Source organism: Camelus bactrianus, chromosome 34 (genome assembly GCF_048773025.1).
Source record: "Camelus bactrianus isolate YW-2024 breed Bactrian camel chromosome 34, ASM4877302v1, whole genome shotgun sequence".
Taxonomy (NCBI): domain Eukaryota; kingdom Metazoa; phylum Chordata; class Mammalia; order Artiodactyla; family Camelidae; genus Camelus; species Camelus bactrianus.
The window spans coordinates 772,374-794,043 of NC_133572.1; the positions used below are offsets into that span (position 1 = coordinate 772,374).

Genomic DNA, 21,670 nt, shown 5'->3' on the forward strand with positions numbered 1-21,670 from the left:
ATGTGCGTGTGTGTGTGTGTGTGTGTGTTCCCATGTGTGCCTGTGTGCACGTCGGTATGTGTGCACGTGCGCCTGTGTGCACGTGTGCGTGTGTGGGCATGGCCATGCAGGTAGGAGCGGCGGCAGGGGTGTTCTTAGGTAACAGTCCTTGTCCTTCTGGAGAATGTCTGGATTCAACGTGATTTTTAATAGATGCCCTCGTCTGGCCTGGAGCCCAGGGCTGCCGTGACCAAGTCAGAGGAGACGCAGATCCGGACGGACGGGCAGGCGTTGGCTGACGGTGGGGAGGGGAGGGGTCCTTACCCGACAACCACGATGATGAAGTCGAGGAGATTCCAGCCGTTGCGCAGGTAAGCGTTCGGGTGGAAGAGGAGTCCGTAGGCAATGACTTTTAACAGCGCCTCCACAGTGAAAACGATGAGGAAGAGGTACTCCACTCGCTCCTGGGAAGCAAAGGCAGAGAGGGCGGGAAACGGGCGTGAGACCGGGGGTCTGGGAAGTTCCGAGCCGGCAGGTCTCCCGGTCGGTGGAGGAGAAGGCGGCCTCCCCGTGGTCGGAGCCGGGGGCCACGGGGGGAGCCCCGGGGCCACATCCCAGACCCCACAGTCCCTTCCGCGCGAGAGCTCCCATCCACAGGGCGCTACGGGGGTTTTGGTCTTTAAGTGTCTTCTTAAAATGCAGAACTTCGGGTGGCGGAGAAGCTACACACTTCTGAGAACACCTTACTAATCAGCGAGCATTTCTCTGCACCTTCTCAGGAGGGAGCGCACGACGCCTGAGCCACCGGGGAACGGCACGGGAGACAGTGCTGAGAGGGGGCCGAGATGGAAAGGGCCACAGACTGAGTCACAAACCCCGAAGCCACAGCCGCTGAGAAGCAGAGAGCAAAAAGTCTCTCAGAGCCACTGAGTCAGGGGCAGCTGCTCACGGGCACTGTCCCCGACGTGAGAGATGACGCTCTTTTTGAGAAAACAAAACTCTCTGTCCAAAGACGGGGTCAGGTCAGCAGGGACCCCGTGTTTCCAGGATGGAGGTGGGCACTGGGACGGGGCGGGGGCCGGCCTCCTCCCTGCTCTGCCTCCGAGGAGGGGCTCTGCCGTGGGATGTCGCCGTGTCCCAGGCGCCCACACTTGGCAGGACAGACTCACCAGCTCAGTCGGAGCAAACCTACTCGGTGCTGAGTCACCGCTCCCTCCCACGAGCGCTTTCTCCCACACTGTCCCCGTGCTGAGCCCCCTGCCCGCCTCTCACCGGGTTCTGGTGAGAAACGGAGGCCAGCGAGGGGCACGCCCAGGACGGGAGCCAGACTTGCTGACCCGACGTCCAAGGCCCGTGCGCTTCGCTCCGTCTCCCCAGGTGCCGCAGACATTTCTCCCCGGCCCCACTTATCCCCTAAGACACAGCGGGTCAGACTCCCCTGGCCTCACGGTTTAAGGGTCTGAGATGGTGCCAAGAGGGTCCAGGGAGCCAGGGGGGAGGGTGTAGACAAGAATCCAGGGAAGGGGCAGGTGCCTGTGGTCAGAAAGTCTGGGACACAGTCCTCTACGCGGCAGGTGAGCCTGTGAGCGTGTGTGAGCGTGACTGCGCGTGAGTGTGAGTGGGGCACCGCTCTTGCGAAATGCACTGTGTTGACCCTGGCAGGAGAGGCGTGGGGGCCCTTACAGAAGTAATTCCAACTCCCTCTTCAAAAGCAAGAAACAAACAAAAAAACGTAAACAAGTGAAGCGGCTTGGTCATCCTTTCTCAGCTCGCATGTTGCCATAGAAACCTTGAAGGATGGGGACCGGCATGTCAGCTGGAGGCTGCCCACTGATGCCTGGTGATGTCCGGGTGCCCCGGCCCTGTGGAGTCACAGTCCTCACGAACACCTCGTGCCTGAGTCCTGGGGATGCACCAGTGTTCAGCAGGGACCCGCCATTTCTGTGATCTCGGGAACTGGGCGACTCTGGAAGCCAACCTGGGACAGACTGGCTCCCGGTCCTCCCTTCTGTGCTGAGGTTGGGAAGGGTGGACGGGGTATGAGAGACACAGAGGAGAGGACAAGGCTCGAACGTCGGCCTAGATGTGCCCAGATGCAGACGCTCACGCCTGCGGGTGGGGGCGGTGGACGCCGGGGCTCCTGGAGGACCCTGCCCCCACTCCAGACCTAGGGCTGGGGCGAGGGCCCGCCCTCCGACGGCTCCTGCCTCGTCCCACCACTTCCCCTTTCTCCTGATGCTTCTGCCTCACACTTCCTTCCTGGTCACCCCCTCCCTTCCCTCTCCCTGCTCATCTCTCGGGGCCACCACTGGCGCCTGGGCCACGGTCACCCCCAAGTCTGAAACATCAGGAGATTCAGCAGGGACAGCCCCCGTTCCCGGGACCAGGGCGTCTCCCAGCACTGTGGGCGGCCTCGCCCCGGGGGCGCAGGCTGCCTCCCCCACTTCCCCTTCCACGCCTCCCTGTCCTGCCCTCCAGCCGCACTGGGAGTGTCTACACGTCAGACTCCATGATTTCCGATGGTAATGATCCTGATTCTGACACCAAGCGGCTCCATGTCTTTGGAAAAGTCACTTTATATCTTGTCAGAACAAAGAAACAGTAACAATCAGGGAGACAGTTCTTCAATGTCCCAGAAAAAAAAAAGAGCAGCCCGGCACGTGCAGGGCGCGCCGGTGCAGCCCCGGCGCCTGGGAGGGGAGCATCGTCGTTGGGAGGACCCGCGCGGGCACCCCGGGCAGAGGGCGCTTCGTCTTTATTTTTAACAAGGACGCTCTTTACTTCCGGTCAGTGTGCCCTTTATTTAATAATTAAAGCAGACGTACATGTGTGTTTGACGGGCCACAGACAGGCTGTTTCATTATTTAGCGTCAAATTCAGGTGAACGCGTGTGTAAGCCAGGACGACTTCCTACATCTCAACGTGAACATTTCTTTTATCACCTCCCTGGGTCTGTTTCTCATCTGTTGAGGAACTAGTTAAGCATTAAAGTAAATATGGTGCTACCCGCAGCTCCAGGTTTCCCCGAGCTGCTTTGGGAGTGGGTACAAGTTAGGGGGAAGCTGACCTTGAACCAGAGCGGGGCCATTTTAACCCTCACGCTAAACTGAGCGTTAAAACCAAGCATGGTCTCGCCCAGCCCCAGCCGGGACAGCAGGCGCCCCTGCCCACGGGGACAAACGCCGGACAAAGTCTCCAGTCTGCTCTGGGCCAGGCAGGAGGCGCTGACCTCAGATGACCGTCTCAGGCGAGGTCTGCAGAGACCAGCCCAGACCCATCGGAGGGCAGCCCGCCTCGCTCTGTGCGGGGCTCCTGGGATGGCGCCGGGCACAGAGACAAATGCCAGGGGGCGGATGTGGTGGCAGGACAGCCCCACGAGAGGCCAGCAGGGAGGCAGGGGCAGCCCCACAGCACCCAGCGTCGGGAGCCTGGGCTGCAGACCCGGCGTATCTCTCCCACTGTGTGCTCCTATGACCCTCAGAGGATGAAGACATTTCTGGGCAAGGCACTTTCCGGAATCTCTTCCCCTCCACGCCCTCCCCCAGGAGCTCACGGGGACTCCCCCCTCCCAGCTCATCAGGTTCCGGCCCCCCTGCCTGCATCTTCCCTTCCCGCCTCCGCACCGGTCTCCTCCCAACACGCCCTCCCTGCCTGGCGCTTCCGTCCGGCCTCTGTGTTCTTACTTCCTGCGGGCCAGGGCCTCCCCATCCCAGCGCGGGGCTGTGGTGCATCTCCAGGCCCTCCTGCCCTTCCTGGCAGCCACCCAGGCAGCCGTCTGGCTGTTCACCTGGGACTTTCATCTGCGGCCTCGTGGCACGTTTTATAGGTTTGTTATATTTAGACTCAGCTTCTGACCCACTAACTTCACAGGCTGTGTCTCCAAGGCTCACTGATTGGCAAGACTCAAAATTCAACAAGTTTCTGAAAATAGCCACGCGGGTCCACTCTCCCCGGCGCCCTGGCCCCCAGCCCTGAGCCGTGTCCTGGGTCCCCCGGCGACTCCTTGGGCCTGACCTCATCTTCCCGCCCCCACAACAAACGCTTTCTAGAACACGAGCCCGAGAGAGGCACATCCAGCTGGAAGCGGGTAGAACTCCCCTCTGGCCAACGGCCCCTCGATTCCCAGGCCTCCGGGGCTTGAACGCGCCCCTGGCAGCGTTCCCTCCGCGTTCCCGCGACCTCCTCCGCCCCGCGCTGGCCTCGGCTAATCCCGGCTTCCTGTGCTTTCAGCCTTTGCCAAGTCTTCACAGCGGACAGAACAGCGGTGGAGGAGGGGCAGGATGACACGGACAGAGAGCTGAGCGTTGTGCCAGCGGGGCAGTCCAGCCCAGGCTGGGAGCCGGCAATGATTCGGCTGTCAAGGTTAACGGCGGAGGCGAAGTCAAGGTCTGCCGCTCCCCTGGTGCCCCTCTGCCCCCACCCACCACTCTGTCCTCTCTTGGGTCCTCCGCCCGCTCACAGCTCACACCCCACTGCCCCTGCCGTCCCCTCGGCCGGGCCCCTTTCTTATATCTTGATCATCTTACTTTCTAATCGCAGAGATAACAAATCTCACTCAGAAATTTAAGAAAACCCTGGTGTGAAATGAGGAACGTGGAAGGCAGGTGCCCTGCCCCCTGGGACTGCGGCCAGTCCTTGTCCTGCTCGTCCAGAGCTGTCTTCACACTGTGCCCATTATCCTGGAGCCGCCTTTATTTTGCTGAACAGCAGGTTTCAGCCGTCTTACACGCTGCGTCCAGCACCGCCTTCTACAGCCCCGTGGGTTCCAGCCAGCGGATGGGCGGCCGGCGTTTGTTTCTGTCTGTGCACAGCCATCTCCCTCCTCGCCAGCGCTACGCCGGCCTGGCCCCGGGGGCTGCTGGTGGTGGCTGCTCGGCCCCCTCCCTGCCCCATGCACGCCTCCCCCGCCTCCAGCCGGTCGTCTGGCCACGGCCAGAGGGTGCAGGGGGGCTCCTGGTGGTGGGTAGCCAGGGACACAGGAGCCCCTGGCCGACAGCCCTGTCGGGCTCCACGCACCCCTAAGAAGGACCAGGCACCAGGGCTGGGAGCGATCTGACCAAGTCATCTCCTGCTTCACGGATCAGGAAAACGAGGGAACCCCCAGCCCAGTCTCCCAAGGAGTTAGAGGCAGCCGACCTGGGATAGAAGTTGGGGCCTGGATCCTGCTCAGGGGAGCCCTCCTTCACAGCCCCCCCTGCAGCCCGCAGGAGGTGACCCCAAGCAGACCTGAGGCTTCTCGGGGCCACCAGACAAGGAGGCGGGAGGGGTCCCGGAGCAGCGGGGCCCGCGCTGAGCACCCCGTGGGGCCCCTGGTGCCCACTCCTCCCTCAGGGCCCTGTCATCCTGCCCGTTTCCTTGCAGGGGTGCTGGGAGACCCCTTGCACGGGGATGCCCTTTCTCCTTCTGCAGGAGGGGGAAGGGGAGCCTCTCCGCCGTGGGAGCACCCGGGTCTCCCAGGGCTGGGGCTCCGGCTCCACCCACAGGCCCAGGTCTGTGTCTCCGCTCAGCACAGGACTCACGCCCACTGCACGTGGCCCCAGCTCCACCTCTGCCCCAGCTGCCTGCGAAGGGCCACTTTCCCCCCATCTCCCTGTCCCCAAGACTCCAGTCCCTTGACATATTTTTAGCCAAGACGCCAAATATCCAAGAAAGAAGAAGAGAATCTGTCTCACGAGGGTGAAAACAGCCTGTCCTGCGTCTCCCCCCTCCCCCCCTTTCCTTAGGCCCCCCTCGGGCCCTCCAGCCTGCGTCCCCCCCACCCTGTCCCCACCACCCCTCTCAGATTCGGTGGCTGCGTTCACAGAGTCACACAGAATTCAGCTAATTGACTGTTTCTTGCAAACTGCTTGACTTGTGTGCAGACCCACTGAAAGTGGAAAGACACAGGCTGTGGGCATCCACCTGCGACACTGACGGTGACCCTGATGCCAAAGACGGTGCCTGGGGTAGAGGGGGTGTTCTGACCTCTGAGGCCCGCGGAGGGCGCCTGTTACAGGGAAGGGCCAACGTCCATGGAAGGGGGAGCGCGGGCGGGCGGGGTCCCCTCACCCAACCCCCACGAGCCCATGAGGACGGCCGCGCCCCCTTTGCCGGAGGCTCTGGGGCTGAGGGGGCAGTGTAGCTCCCGTCCTCCCAGTGCCAGACGGGCAGCCATCTCCTCAGACACGCCCTTCATCCAAGCATCACGTGTGCTGCCTGTGAGGGGGCACAGAGCCCATGGCGGGCAGGACAGCGCGGGCGGGGCCACAGACACACCTGGGTCACAGCGCCTGGGAGGAGGCGCGTTCACGAGCTGGTGACCACCACCCCACCCTGGCCACCACCTCTTCCGCTGACCGATTTTACCCAGGGTGCTCCAAACCCTGACCACCACCCCCAGCGCCTTGTGTGGGTTACGTCCTTCCGACGTCACACCGGCGCCCGGACGTGGTCACAGCACCCATCCCCACGGACGAGGGAGAGGATCGCTCGCCCAGACCACGCAGACTCTGCGCCTTCGTCGGCGTGAGGCGTTTCCGCCCAGAGAACGAGGAGGGTGAGCACAGCCTGCGTCGTGTGCGTGCGCGCACAGATGTGAACGCGCTCTGCAGACCGTCGACTGCTGGGGAAAGGCCGACTGGATCACCCAAAGCGTAGCTTCCCTTCAGGGCAGAGAACCAGCTCATAAAATCACCTCAGGGCCACGCGATCCTAGGGGCGGAAGGGACCTCGGGGGTCAGCGTCACGCAGTGTCCCACTCGACACAAGGCTAGACACTCAGGAGGCTGCAGGAGACCTCGGGGCTGACGTGGCTCGGAGTCAGACAGCAGCGGCCCCCAGGATGACGCAGCGCCGGGCGTGAAACCCCACCTGCTGACCCTCGTCCGGTGCGCGCTGCGTCACACAGGGAGGGCCGCCCGCCCCTCCCGGCCCGCTGGCAGGTGCCACTCAGCCATCACCGTGAAGTCCCTGGCCGACCCCACAACATGACCTCAGAATCCTTCTCGACACAGCACTCCAGGCAATGACTGTCTAGCTATCAGTGCTGACTTAAAACCCTGGCTCTCCCTGTGGACGCGCAGGGCGACCATACGGTTTCTCATCCAAACAAGGGAGGTTTTGCGAGTGAAGAGGGCACTGCTAGTAATTACTGGAGACACAGGTGTAAGCTGGGATTATCTCAGGTGAACTAGGAACTATGGCCGCCTCCCAGAGCACCCCCCCACGCCCCTGCTCCCTGCAGGTACACTGACCCGAGGACGGCCTGGCGCGGTCCTCCTGCAGGATGGTGGGGGAGGGCCTTGGGGGAAGGAGAGAGACTCTTTCGGTGAGAAAGGACGAGGCCCACCTTTGGGTCACAGACTTGTCTGCAGGGGTGACACCAACACTGGGTTATTTCTGCTCCCCCGTGACTCTCCCTGCAGACCCCTGGTGGGACCAGCCCAGCACCTCCCACCGGAAGCACCAGGTCTGTGAACCCCCTGCCCCTCCCCTCTTTCTCCTCACCGTCGACATCAAACTCCTGTGGGAGTTTAATAAGCCGATTCCAAATGCGCGTGGGCCTCTGACGGAGGAGGAGTCACCTTGTTTCCTTGCTGGTAGTTAAATGGGCTACATCTGATTTCTGTTTGGGGCGATTTATGAGCATTTTCTGTGTCTAGATGGCAAAGCTGAAAAATCAGCCTAATTGTTGATGGATTTCCCCAAGTAGAGAAACAGAGAAGGTATTCTGCTTACTCAGTTCACCAAGTCTCAGCACGGCCACGATGAGGGGTGGACAGTTACAGAGCGCCAGGGGCCATCGGAGACCAGCGCGGAGAGAGGGGAGGGAGTCATGAGGCTCCATGGAGAGAAAACCTTATTTTCTATTCTTTGCCTTTATATTTTCTCATTATGAAGTTTATGGTGAGGCAAGCCTACCTCAAGAAACAAGAAAAATCTCAGATACACAACCAAATCTCACACCTAAAGGAACTAGAAAAAGAAGAACAAAATCCAAAGTTAGTAGAAGGAACAAAATAAAGCAGAAATAAATGAAATAGAGAATTTTTAAAAAACTGTAGAAAAGATCAATGAAATTAAGAGCTGGTTCTTTGAAAAGATAAACAAAATTCACAGACCTGCCCCCAGGTTAGCCAGACTCATCAGGAAAAAAAAGAGAGAGGGCCCAAACCAATAAAATCAGAAAAGAAAACGAAGTTACAATCAACACCACAGAAATACAAAAGATCGTAAGAGATTAATAATTACACACCAATAAAACGGACAATCTAGAAGACACGGACAAGTTCCTAACAACGTACAGCGTCCCAAGACCGAACCAGGAAGAAACAGAAAACATGAATAGGCCAATGGCCAGAAATGAAGTTGAGTCAGTCCTTCAAAAAAACTCCCAGGAAACAAAAATGCAGGACCAGATGGCTTCACAGGTGAATTCCACCAAACATTTAGAGAAGAGTTAACACCTATGCTTCTGAAACTATTCCAAAAAATTGTAGAGGAAGGAACGCTTCCAAAATCATTCTAGGAGGCCAAAACCAGACAAAGACATCACAGAGAAAGAATTACAGGCCAATATCACTGACACAAAGAGCACCCACAAAATGTTAGCAAACTGAACCAAACACTACATTCAAAGAATCATAAACCCCCGTCAAGAGGGATCTATCCCAGGAGTGCAAGGATGGGCCAATAGCCACAAATCAATCAAGGTGATACACCACAGTAACAAACTGAGGCATAAAAACCACACGATCATCTCAATAGATGCAGAAAAAGCTTTTCACAAAATTCAACATCCATTTATAATAAAAACAAAACTCTCCACAAAGTGGGTAGAGAGGGAACATACCTCATCATACTACGTATACGATAAACACACAGCTGACATCCCACAGAACAGCGAAGAGCTGACAGTATTTCTTCTAAGATCAGGAACGATGCAAGGATGCTGAATCTCACTACTCTTATGCAAAGTAGTATTGCAGTCCTAGACACAGCAATAAGGCAAGAAAAGAAGTAGAAAGAATCCAAACTGGAGAGGAGGAAGTAAAGCAAACACCTGTTTGCAGACGACACGATGCTATACACAGAAAATCCTCGAGATGCCACCAAAAACTACTAGCGCTCATCAGTGAGTTCAGGAAAGGTCCAGGATACAGGGTTAGTATACAGAAGTCTGTTGTATTTCTATACACTAACTAAAGAAAAATTAAGGAAACAATCCCACTTAAAACAGGATCAAAAAGAATAATATACCTAAGAATAAACCTACCTAAGGAGGTAAAAGGTTTGTATTCAGAAAACCATAAGACGCCAGTGAAAGAAACTGAAGATGCCCCAAACAGATGGAAAGATATACCATGTTCTTGGACTGGAAGCATCAATATTGTTAGAATGACCACACTACCCAGTCTACAGATTCAATGCAATCCTTATCAAAACACCAATGTCATTTTTCACAGAACTAGACCAAAAATTTTTTTAAATATATATGAAAACACCAAAGGCCCTGAATAGTCAAAATAATCTTGAGACAAAGAAGAACAGAGCTGGAGGAATCGTGCTCTCTGACTTCAGACGACACTACAGAGCTACAGCCGTCAGAACAGCACGGCACTGGCATAAAAACAGACACATGGATCAATGGAACAGTATAGAACGTCCAGAAATAAACCCACACACTGACAGTCAATTAATCTACGACAAGGGAGGCAAGAACACACGATGGAGAAAAGACAGGCTCTTCAATAAGTGGTGCTGGGAAAACTGGACGGCTGCCTGTGAAAGGCTGAAATGAGAACGTTCTCCAACACCATACACAAAAATAAACTCAAAATGGCTTAAAGGCCTAAAAATAACAACACCATAAAACTCCTGGTAGAGAACACAGGCAAAACATTCTCAGACATAAACTGTAGCAATGTTTTCTTAAATCAGTCTCCCCAAGGCAAAAAAATAAAGGCAAAAATAAATGGGACCTAATCAAACTTAAAAACCTTTGCACAGCAAAGGAAACCATCAACAAAATGAAAAGACAGTCTACAGAAGGGGAGAAAATACTTGTAAACGATGTGACTGACAAGGGGCTAATATCCAAAATATACAGACAGCTCATAAAACTCAGTATTAAAACCCCACAAACAACCCAATAAAAAAATAGGCAGAAGACCTAAACAGACATTTTTCCAAAGGAGACAAAAGGACGGCCAACAGGCACATGAGAAGATGATCAATACTGCAAATTATTAGAGAAATGCAGATCAAAACCACAACGAGGTGTCACTTCACAGCGGTCAGAATGGCCATCGTCAGAAAGTCTGATGAGGCTGTGGAGAAAAGGGAACCCTCCTACACTGTTGGTGGGAACGTAAATTGATGCAGCCCCTGTGGAACACAGTATGGAAGTTCCTCAAAAAACTGAAAATAGAACTATCATATGACCCAACAATTCCACTCCTGGGTATAAATCTGAAAAAAATGAAAACACTCATTCAAGAAGGTACGTGCACCCCAATGTTCTGTTTGTACATGGAAAGACATGGAAGCAACCTAAGTGCCCATTGGAAGGTGAATGGATACAGAAGATGTTGAATACATACACAATGGAATACTACTCAGCCATGAAAAATTATGAAAATTTGCCACCTGCAATAACGTGGATGCACCTGGAGGGTATTATGCTAAGTCAGACAGAGGAACGTGAATGTTATCACTTATATGTGGGATCTAAAAATAAAACTAGTAAATATAACAAAAAAGAGACAGACTCACAGATACAGCGAACAAGCTAGTGGTTACCAGTGGGGAGAGGGAGGGGTGAGATGGGGGCAGGGGTTAAGAGGTACAAACTATTCGTATAAAAGAAGTTACAAGGATACATTGTACAGCACGGGGAACACAGCCAATACTTTGTAGTGACTTTAAAGGACCCTGTGAGGGTCCTCCCTCCCCGGTGGCCATGGGGCTCCCCACATGACCCCAGCACAGGGACCCAAATCGTCGCCACGGGAAGCCCGTGTCTCCCCCCGAGTTTACATGTGCCTGAGTCTCTGATCATCTCAGTAAAACGCCCAGTCCGAGTGCTGAATCATCAAGGACCTGGGCGCCGTGCTAGTCCTTCTCAAGGAAATGCTGACGTGATGGAGCTGGTGAGGTGAGGACAGAAAGGGGGTGGAGCACCTGCCACGCGTGGACCCCGGAAATCCACGTGCTCCCGTCCCACGGTGACGGGTGTTCCCCCCGCAGATGAGGAAACCGAGGCCCAGAGGAGTCGAGCGACCTGTCCTGACTGATCTCCAGGCCCCACTGCACGGTCCTCACGCAGGGCAGGGCCCTGGAAGCGGGGCAGGCGGGTGACTTAATGTCCATCGGTCTCTCCTCCTCAGGGGCTCACATTTAGCGCGAGAGGAAATCACACACTCACAGCAAGGCGGGACGGGTGGGACGCGGCTCGGGCAGAGGAAGGAAGGAGCCCTGCTCGGGGGCGGGTGCCACCGCACGCTGGTTCAGGAGCCTGTGGCAGTGGGACGGGAGAGAGACAGCTGGACAGGGCTGGATTTGGCCAGGGCGGCATCGAAGCCCAGGCCCAGCAGCTGAGCGGTCCTGCCGTGAGTGGTTTCGACGCCGCGGGCTCTGGGACGGCAGGGGGGAGCATCTATCAGAGCCGGGCTGACGCACGTCCTCGCCCGTGAGTCCACATTTCCGTCTCAGGTGCCTCCTCGGACAGGGCAGTGCGCTCACACGGCAGGTCACGCAGCAGAGGGGAAGGGTGCGGGAGGGCGGGCGGAAGGAGAGCCGGGACTTGGCCACAGTCTATCAGGTCGTGTTCATTCACTCACTCACTCACTGGTTCCCCAAAGGAGTGCCGGGCAGGCCCCAGCGCTGACTGACGATGCGAGTGTCCCTTTCTCCCGGCCCCTTAGCTTATCGCAGAAGCTGCACCTACATTCCAATTTGTCAGATTTGCGTGTTCCTCAGTCCTCTCTCAGTGCTGCCTCGTCGCACTCACTCCACAACGTCCGTCTGTCCCCACGGCGCCAGGCCCTGATGGGGGCTGTGTGGGAGCGGCCAGCACTTCCTCTCTCCTCTGGTCCAGGCCCCGGAGATGGCCTGGCTGGTGCCCAGTGTTTCTCTGGACTGCAGTAGGCTGGGTGGGCGGTGGCGGTGCTGGGACGTTACCTGGGCCGGCTGCTCCGCTGCCCAGGTGCACCCTGTCCAGGACCCGAGCTCACACTGTGCATGGAGCCTGTCCCCCTGCAGAGCTGGCTGTAGGGGCTGGGGGGTGGTCCCAGGAGGGGGGTGGGGTTGGGTGGGCTTGAAAGCATCAGTAGCAGGTGTCTGCTTGGGTTCGTGGCTCCCTGTAAGGTTGGTGTTGGTGGGGGGGTGGGCCAAGGCCACCCCCAGACACCCCAGCCGCACTCCGGGGCCCCGTCGGACCTGCATGCAGGGCGTGTCTACCTGCCAGCGGGCGGGACAGAGTCTTCATTGTCCGCTCACTTTCCCCGATGGGGTTGCCGTCCCCGCGGTGGGAGGCGCTCCGAGAGTTGGGTGGGGGCTGTGCTGGGTCGTGGGGGAAGGAGAGGGCTCCTTGCTGAGGAAGCTGCTCTCCCCGTGGACCCCGTGGCCATTTTGGAAAGAAATTTTAAAGCTTAATGGATGGGCTCAATAGCAGGATGGAAGCAACAGAGGAAACAATCAGTGAAGTTGAAGACAGAACAGAAACCACCCAGCGTGAACAACAGACGGACAGCAGACGTGAGGAGCGTCTCAGACCCGCGGGGCCACGGCCACAGGTCCCACGTCCACGTCGTCAGGTCCAGAAGGAGGAGAGAAGGAGGGTGGGACTGGAGCCGTGTTCAAAAAAGTAACAGTGAGAGTTCCCCAAACTTGGCAACAGATATAAACTGACAGACTCAAGAAGCTGAGCGAGTCCAGAAAAGGATAAACCCACTCCAAGATGCATCCCAGTCCGCCTCCCGAAGGCCAAAGCCAAAGCAACCCCTCAGCAGCAGGGAGAGAAACGAGCAGCAGGCCGTCCAGGTGGACGGTTCTCGTCAGAGACCACGGGCGGCAGCCGGCAGGAAACTGCATTTTCGAGCCCTAAATGAAGGGAGCTGCCCGCCCGGATTCCACACCAGCAGCAAGACCCTTCGTGCGAGAAGGGGAAATCCGTGCATTTTCACAGACGAAGAGAGACTAAGAGGATGTGTTGCCAGCAGACCTGCCTCCCCAACAGCGAAAGCAGGTTCTCTGAACAGAAAGGAAGGAAACTTTTTTAAAAGAAAGGAACCGCAGATCGTCAGCAGGAAGGAGCAGGAGGAGAAAAAGCACGGGCCAATCCTGCAGATGTCCGTCCTCCCCGGGGGTTTCCAAATTACATTTGATGGTTAGAACCAACGTTACAGCACAAACGGGCTTCTGCACTTGGGGGGAGTGCCCACGGCCACCACACCGCAGGCGGGGAGGGGCGGCGGTAAAGGAGCCGCAGCCCGTCAGAACTGGTGGAAGGCAGTGCCGGGGGCGGGGGGCCACCGCTCAGCGGCAGAGCGCCTGCCGAGCACGCCCGAGTCCTGGCAGACGGGCCAACCATGTGCACATAACGTGACACTAGCGTAGTCATTCACACAACAGCCTCAAACGACAAACTGACAGAAATGGGTGGGGGAGGGTGGCGTGACTCGGGGGGCAGCAGGACGGAGACCTTCGTGGTGACGGGCAGCCCTGCGTCCTGACTGTGCCCAGATCCACACAAGGGACAGCCCGCATACCGAGCCAGGTCCCGGGTTTGACGCTGCCCTATCATGGTGCCAGATGTCACCCTGGGGCACAGCGACCTCTACCTCGGAAAGCTCCTATGAATTCATAATTATTTAAAAACCCTAAACGCATGAGGTGCCTCGGATCAGCAGAAGGTGTCCACGTCTCTCCCCTGACCACCCTCCGGGCGTGGACGCCCCTCCAGGGAGTCCAGACCAGCAGCAGTGGCTGTCAGGGGGGCACGGGGAGGCGGGGGTGCTCCCCAGCCCTTCACTGTGTGTCTTCGGGACACCTGCTGCTGCGAGGAACTGCGCCAGGCGACCGAGGGGCCCCGGGAGCGCGGCCGGCACGCACGCCTCCCCGAGATCCCAAAGCGCGACGTTTCTCGGTTCCTCTCCATCTCTTACAAGTTCAATTCTTTGCAAAGAACAGCCACCAAAAACCAGCCACAAACGTGGGATCCTTCACTGGGAACCTCAGCTGCTTCGTTTCTTCCCCCCTAACAGGCAATCAGCCAGCAGGTGAGGTACCTCGTTTATCTTACTGTGGTCTGCCCACGTCATCTTCTGGAACCTGGGGTCCCTCTCCGTCCGGAGGGGAGTGTGCCCTTCGCCCCCAGCCACGTGGGGAGGCCCCGCACTGCAAGCGGAGGGCGTCTCGCTGCCCGGCTCAGCACCTGATCGCTCAGGGCTGCACGTGGTTGCACGTCCCTGATTTAATCTTGCCCGTGAATGCTAGTTGTAAACCCACAGAGCGGCCCTGCCTGCAGAAGGCCCGCTGCGGCCCCCTGGCCTAGGCAAGTGTCCTCCACGCGAAGGAGAGGAACACCTGGGGCGCCAGGCCGAGGGGGCAGGCCAAGGGAAACTCACTTCACCCGAAAGAGATTTCAGCTCCGCCCGCGAACCCCTCTGGTGGACACGAGGGAGAGGTAACAGGTGTGGCCTGAGGGGCTTAGGCCCCGGCAGTTTTGAGGGCGGCGGACAGACGCCCGTCTTCCCTGCGGCGCTGCGATGACGGTTTTGCTGGGGGCCTGGGAGGAGGGTCTCTGCCCTCTCTGGCGAGGCCCACAGACAGCGGCAGTGTTAACATGGCCTCCGGAAGGGGACAGGGACCCGCTCACGGCCAGGAAAGGACCGGCCCACTGGCTGGACCAAGTCCAGGGATGCCCCCGTGACCGGCGAGGCAGTTCTGCCCGGAGGACCTCTAAGGAATTAAGCGTTTGCCCGAGGAGCGACAGGCAGCTCTGAGGAAGCCCCCAGGACGTCCGGGCAGGGCTGTGGTTTACGGGTCGGTGGCAGGGAAGGCGCTGCAGGCTCCACGCCTCCCCCAGTGACACAGAGGACACTCGCCCGGGGCTCGCCGGCAGGTGGGGGGGCGGGCTGCTCAGAGTCCCCGCTCGTCTGTTATTCCCGTACGAGTCCTAATCACACAGTGTCAGCGCAGCTATAAATTATCTTGTCTCTCTGCAGCTGCCAGGAGTGATGAAAGCTGTCATTTAATCAAAAAAGTTTAAATTAATTAAACGGGAAAAAAAGGACAAGAGAGGAGAGCGCCGGGAGCGGCTGCTGCGGCCTCGCGGGGCTGTCTGCCACGCGGTGCCGGGTTCCCCGACCCCCACCCCCTGGGGCCGGGCCCTCGGGAACACCCCCACCTGCAGCCCCTGCCCCTGACAGATAAGGAACCAGAAACCCACGCAGCTGGGCAGCTGCGGGCAGGACCCGGGTCCATAACACCAGACGGATCTTCGGCTGAATTGGGTCAGCTTCTGCTTGATTTGGGGGCTGCGACCCCGGTCAGAAAGGGTTAAGGGCATAAAACACAGGTTGACCTTGAGAATTTTGAGAAAACTAGCATATCTCCTATCACAGCGGCCCCACACCCTGTCCGTGCGCCGTGCGCGTGCTGCCACCTAAACACCCGAGGTCCTCTCCCCGGCCCCGACGAGGCCTCTCCACTCCCCGGCTCCCAGACCGCATGCCTGCCCTCTCAGCTCTCACCCTCATAGACAACAGAACAATCCCGCTCCTAGCAGAGGTCAAGCGGGCAGGAGAAGACCCTAGTGCACTCGTCATTCACTACGTACTGTAACTGATAACGGTGCAAATCATGACTCAGTAAGTCCTCTATCACTCACACGTGGAATCTAAAAAAGCGATACAAATGAACTTACTTGAGAAGCAGAAACAGTCTCAGACACAGAAAACAAACTTGCGGTTACGGGAGGGGGAAGAGAGGGGGAGGGAAGGGGGAGGGGAAGGAAGCGGGAGGGATGAAACGGGAGCCCGGGATTAGCAGACACGCGCTACTGTGTATAAAACAAGTGAACGACAAGGTCCCGCTGTGCAGCACAGGGAGCTACACTCAATAGCTTGCAACAGCCTATAAGGAGAAAGAACAAACAACAGACGTCTGACTGAATCACTGCTGGACGCGACACTAACACGACACTGTAAACCAGCTCTACTTCAATTAAAAAAAAAGAGTAAACCCTGAAGGGAGCAATGTTCTGCTGACAGTGCGGGAGCTGCAGGGCCCCGCTGTTGCCCCAAGACCGGGCCCAGGAGGACCCCCGAAACCGGGACCCCCAAGGCTGGCTGGACCGTCACGGCCAGGGCGCACCTGGTCGCCTCCAGTCCCCAGCAACATCAGTGCAGTGCTGTGTGATTTATAAATGGAGTCCACGTGCGAGGAAGTCAGAGCCCGTGTCAGCATCCCCATTTCCCAGATGGGCCACTGAGACTCGGCACGGCTCGGTGCCCTGCTGAAGGTCACACAGCAGGACGTGGCAGAGTGAGTCCTGGGACACCAGGGCCTCTGTTTTCTGCATCCACGTGGCCCGCAGGCGACCTCCCGCCGCCTCCTCCAGCTGGTTGGCTCCTGTCTGCGGAGCGCCCCACCTGGCTCTGGCCCCAGGGAGTGAGCGCAGGGCGGGGCTCCAAACTGCGCCCTTGGGCCGGGGCTCCCTTCCAGCCCTGCTGCGTGCACGCACCCTCCCCTCCCCTCACGAGCATCCTCAAGGAGCCAGGAAAGAGAGGAGAGGCCTGGAGCGCTGCCAGCCAGTGAGAGAGACTGTCAGGAAGGTGAGGTGCTGCCTGGCTGATGACCCAGCTCCAGGCGGAAATCACGGTTTCCTCAAGCAGGACGTTCCAGCACCTGGGGCTGGCACTGCCACCTGGTTACCGAGACGCTGTGACCAGCTCACGCTCCCGCTCTGCCCGGAGGCTGGACGCGCAGTGCTCACGCCTGGACCACGGCCACGACGCTCTGGGCCAGGGTTTCCAGCCGCTGTCAGGAGGCTCACGCCACGTCTGGGCCTCCTTTAATTAACAGAAAACCAGGTGACACCCGTTCCCTTCCTCTGTATCACGGAGACATTCAGAAATTTGCAGAAAGGGAGGCCGTGGTACAGAAGCCCCTGACGCACAGCCGGGTTTGCGGTTTTATTAGGCAGAGGCTCGGCGCTCTCCGTGTGGCAGACACACTGTCAGCGCTTGCCTTGCGGATCTTAAGTCGATCCTCACAGTCATCCTGTAAGTGCCATTTATTACACGTGTTTAACGGTGGGAAGGGGAGGCGCAGGAGGGTGAGTAGGTCGGCAGGGGAGCCAAGCGAAAGCAGCAGGAGCCGGGACTCGCGCTCAGGCTCGGGGTCCGTCCTGTCCGTCCTTCACCACCGCAGCGCACGTCCGCCCAGGCAGGATCGGGGCAGAGCCCTGGCGCTCCCCGTGGGCCGGCTCTGGAACCTTCCTCACGCCACCACCTCAGTCCCCCGTTCCTGGAGGGGACCCCTGCCCTACCTACTCGCCTCGTAGGTTGTCAGGCGACCCGATGAGGCCGTAGCCATGAGAACGTGTGTTACCGCGAGCGTGTCCATAACGCGAGTCCCCCGCGTGCTACGTCCGGCCCCTTGAAAGTGCAGGTCCGTCCTCCTTGGTGAGCCTGCTGTTGGGCCTTGAATCTGCAGCTAGCCAGGAGGGCTGTTTGTCTCGTCTGAGTCAGTGCTACCAGGGGGCTCCGTACGAAAAATGCCAAATAAAGATCTGGGGGAGCGCGGCTGGGTGGCTGATGGAGCACGAGCATAAAAAGGCAACTTTAGCTTTTTCTTCAAAAACCCACTCTTCCAACCTTGATCGTGAAGCTTTGGATAAACAGGAAAAGAGCTCGGAGGCCCATACCCAGGGGACTTGCCTTACAGCTGGGCCGCGGGGCTGGGCATCCCATCCCGCAGACCCAGTGCCCCGAGAGCCTGCCCGTTCAGCCTGGCCCTGGCCCGGGGAGGCGGAGCCCACCCCCACCCCAAGGCCCCACGAGGAGGCCGACACCCCGGAAGGGCAGAAGAGTCCAAGCCACACGCACCGGCGATGTGGGCACCCAGCTGGCCAGCCGGCCCCTGCGCGGTGTCTGGGGCCAGGCTGTGGGGCCCACCCCACCCGCCCCAGGAGTCCCCGTGAGGCAGTGGCCAGGTGGCCTCAGAAGACTAGAGGTTTGGGACAGTAGGGGTTAGACCAGCCCAGGGCGCCAGCCCGTGGGGGAGGTGCACCGAGCCAGGGCCAGCTAGCCGGTCTGCTTTCCCAGCCCTTCAGTAAGCAACAGTGAGAGACGGGACGTGAGCCCGGCTGGGGACGCTCTGTCTGGGGGGCAGGCACACAGGTGGGGAGCACTGGTCGGCGGGTTCTTGTGGACGGAGCTTCCCACATGGGGACTGGTCAGGGGAGGCGCCACTAAGGGTGACATTTGAGTTGCCTTCCAGGACAGTGGTGCTGGGCGCTCCAGGCAGAGCACAGTGTGCCAAGCTTGGGGGGACGCCTGAGAAACGGGGTTCAGAATGGCTGCCGGGCGCCCTGGGTGGGCAGGGCCACGGGAGTGCCCATGTGCTGGGCTCGGAGCACAGGCCGCTCCTCCGGCCTGGGAGTCCACGAGGCTTCTGAAAGGGACCTGCACCATCAGATCGCGTTTCCAAAATAGGCCCTAGGAGCTGGGCCGAGGATGGCTGGCCGCATGGTCACCGACTCACAGGTGCCTCAGAACATGTCAGTAGTAGTCAGACAGCCGGCCAAAACACTCGTGAGCCTCTGCTGGCTGGAGGAGGCTGCCGCAGCGGGACGTCACCCAGACAGGCGGTGGCCGGTGAGCTGAGGGCACTTCCCGCCCTGCCGGCCTCCCAGGATGGGGACGGGGGGGCATGGCCGGCCTCCGCCGAGGTACACAGTCAGGTCCCCACGCTTGCCCCCTGGGCCAGGCCACGGCCTTCCTCCCGGGCCCACGGTTTACAGCAAAGCACCTCGGCTGCTCAAAGCGGGGGAACACCCATCCAGACACGGGGCAGGTGGTTTGGAAAAGCTCATTCAGTGCGACGCCTTTATGTGAAGAGACGGAAACAGGCCTGTCGCTCTGCTAAGTCGAACCTCACCAGGGAAGGGGCAGCCCGTGTCCCTGCCAGTGGACAGGCAGCCGGGCGTCTCCGCGGGATCCCTCTTCGGAGGCGGCTGGAGCAGAACACCGTGTGCATGCGCCTGGGTGCTCGGCTCTGGGCAGCGTCTGAAGTTTTCATCAGACAAGAATGAGGTGAGCAAACCCTAAACAGCTGAGAACAGCGAACAGGCTGGATGGCCCCAGAGAGAAGGGCGCATGGCACGGAAGGGCCTCCAGCCTGCACGTGACCAGACTCCTGGGTTTGGGATCTGTCGGCCGTTTGGTTTTATTAAGCATTCACGTGCTTCCAAGCAGTGAGGCCCAGCCAAGCTTGGACCCAGGCCTCTGGAAAACCACCAAACGAGACAGCAAATAGCGGGAGAGGCCTCGCTTCACGCCAGAGCTCTTGGCCACAGGAGGCTGCTCTGCGGTCCCCAGAAAATTTAATAGGTGGTGACAGGGCAAGGCCTGGTGACAACCACTCACCCGCTCTCAGGGCCCGAGGTCTCAGCCGGGTCGTGGAGGACCACAGCCCGGGCAGCCGGCCGCTGCTCAGCTGGGTCAGAGGTCAAAGCTCAGCACAGCCCCCAGGCCACTGACCCCATCGGGCTGGCCCCGAGCCACCGGTCCCACTGGACTGCCTTTCTGCCCCCCGACCCCAGGCAGAGAGAAGAGCCCTCTTCTCGGGGAGACCTCGTGTCCTGAGACCGGAAAGGGAGCCGGAACGGCTCTGCTAGGGAGACACTCAGGAGCAGCCGACTGCAAGTGCTCCCACACGCCTCCCGTCCCCTCTGCCGGCTGCTCCCACCTCAGGAGCTCGAGAGCGGACGCGCGTCCCTGGGACACACACAGGTGGCGCAGCCCAGACCCTGAGACGCCCTCCTCCCCAGAAGCGCTCCATTCGACCAGGGCGCGGACTCGACGGCAAGGCCGCACACAACACACGTGCAGGCGCCCGTCCCACGCCAGCTCCTCCCCTTATCTGAGCAGGGCCGTCCACACTGAAGTCCAAAGCCAGGGGCGGACCACGGGCTGGGCACCCAGGCTCCGGGCAGTCAGACCGCACTCCCCTCCCCCAGGTGACGGCCACCTCCCACCTGGGCGTCGCAACTCCCCCGCAGCCCAAGTCCGCATCCTCCGCACATCTGACAGCGGAGAGACTGCTTTACACAGGCGCACCCTCAGGACCTAGAGCCACCCTCTGTGCCCTGTGCCCCGACACAGGGCTTTCCCAGAAATCCGCCACCACCCGGCGGATTCGCCCAAGCAGCCGGCAAATCACGTGCCTTCTCTTCCCCGCAGCCGACGAGGTCTGCTCGGAGGGGCCCAGACAGGTGGGCGGCCAGCAGGGCCCGCGGCTTCCTGGAGGGAAGAGGCTGTGTTGCCAAGTCCTTCTAACGAGCACGGAACTGGAGAAGAATGAAGACCCTGTGCGTGAACAAAGGCTAATTATCCGATGAAAATAGTTTGACGGTAACTATGAAGAGACTGTAAATAGACGGTTCCCCAGAATAGCCACTTACTTACATTGTTTCTCGTTTACCGTTGCGGAACAATTCATTCTAGGTCTGTGTTTGGGGGTGATGTCGACTCGAGAACGGTGAGAATTCTTCAGCAGATCCGCGGAAAGCGTATCTGGCTCTCTTCACTTCAGAATCGGGTTTGGAGCCAGAGGACACTGGGAGCATGTGAAATTCTAAGAGCCAGACTAAGAGGTGATCCGCGCGGTGATGCCCGGAGCAGCCCCGTGGTGACGGGGACGCGCCCTGGCCACGCCGTCCAGTGTGGCGGCCCGAGCCACGTGGCTCGTGGGATTGAAGAACTGAATTTTTATTTAATTTTAATCGATTTTCATGTAAACGGCCACATCTGGCTAGCGGCCAAGGTGCCGGCTAGCGCAGGTCCTCGGGGCGGAGGTCGGCCTGCCTTGTCCTGAAGAGCCCAGCATGCGCAGCTGTCCCTCAGGAATTCACTGTGAGGGAGCCTTCCTCAGGCCTCCGCTGGCCTGGAGAGAGATGCTCTGCCCTAAACCAGCTCCCCCTCACACCTCAGACATCCTCCTTCGCCTCCACTCCGATGTCTTCAAGGAGTGGGCAGCATTCCTCTCCCCACCGCCCGGCCCCTCGAGCCTGGCTCCTGCTCGGTCACCTTCCCAAACGGCCATCCGGTCCTGAGACCCAGCGGCCTCCCTTCGGTCACCGTGGTGCCCCAGGGTGTCCCTGTCCCCCGGCTTCCTGGACAGACCCCTCGGCTCCCCCACCTGCTAACTGTTCCTTCTGAAGGGACTTTCACGGGTCCCCTTCCTTTGGGGCGAGTCGTTTCCCAAGGATGACCCCTGGGCCCAAGGTCCTGTCAGTTCCACACTTGCTCCCTGACCTACAGCCCTGTCTTCAGTAAACCCACCGAGGAGCCAGGATTTTCAGCACGAGTGCATCCTCGCAGCCCCAGACGTGGCCTGTGTCACTGCACGGCTCGGAGAACGAAGCCCCCTCCTCTTGGCCCTGCAGAGCAGGCCCCTGGGAGACGCGAGGTGGGGCCGGGGT

The 21,670-nt window shown here is 58.9% G+C and overlaps 1 protein-coding gene across 19 annotated transcripts in view; it reads right to left on the bottom strand.

Annotated features, from left to right (window-relative positions):
• CACNA1C (calcium voltage-gated channel subunit alpha1 C) overlaps positions 1 to 21,670 on the bottom strand; it is a 435,155-nt gene that overhangs the window by 156,561 nt on the left and 256,924 nt on the right. For all 19 annotated transcript variants that reach the window (XM_074357570.1, XM_074357565.1, XM_074357567.1 and 16 more), the window contains one exon: positions 304 to 443. In XM_074357570.1, coding sequence (XP_074213671.1) covers positions 304 to 443 — 140 coding nt within the window. The remainder of the gene's footprint in view (positions 1 to 303; positions 444 to 21,670) is intronic.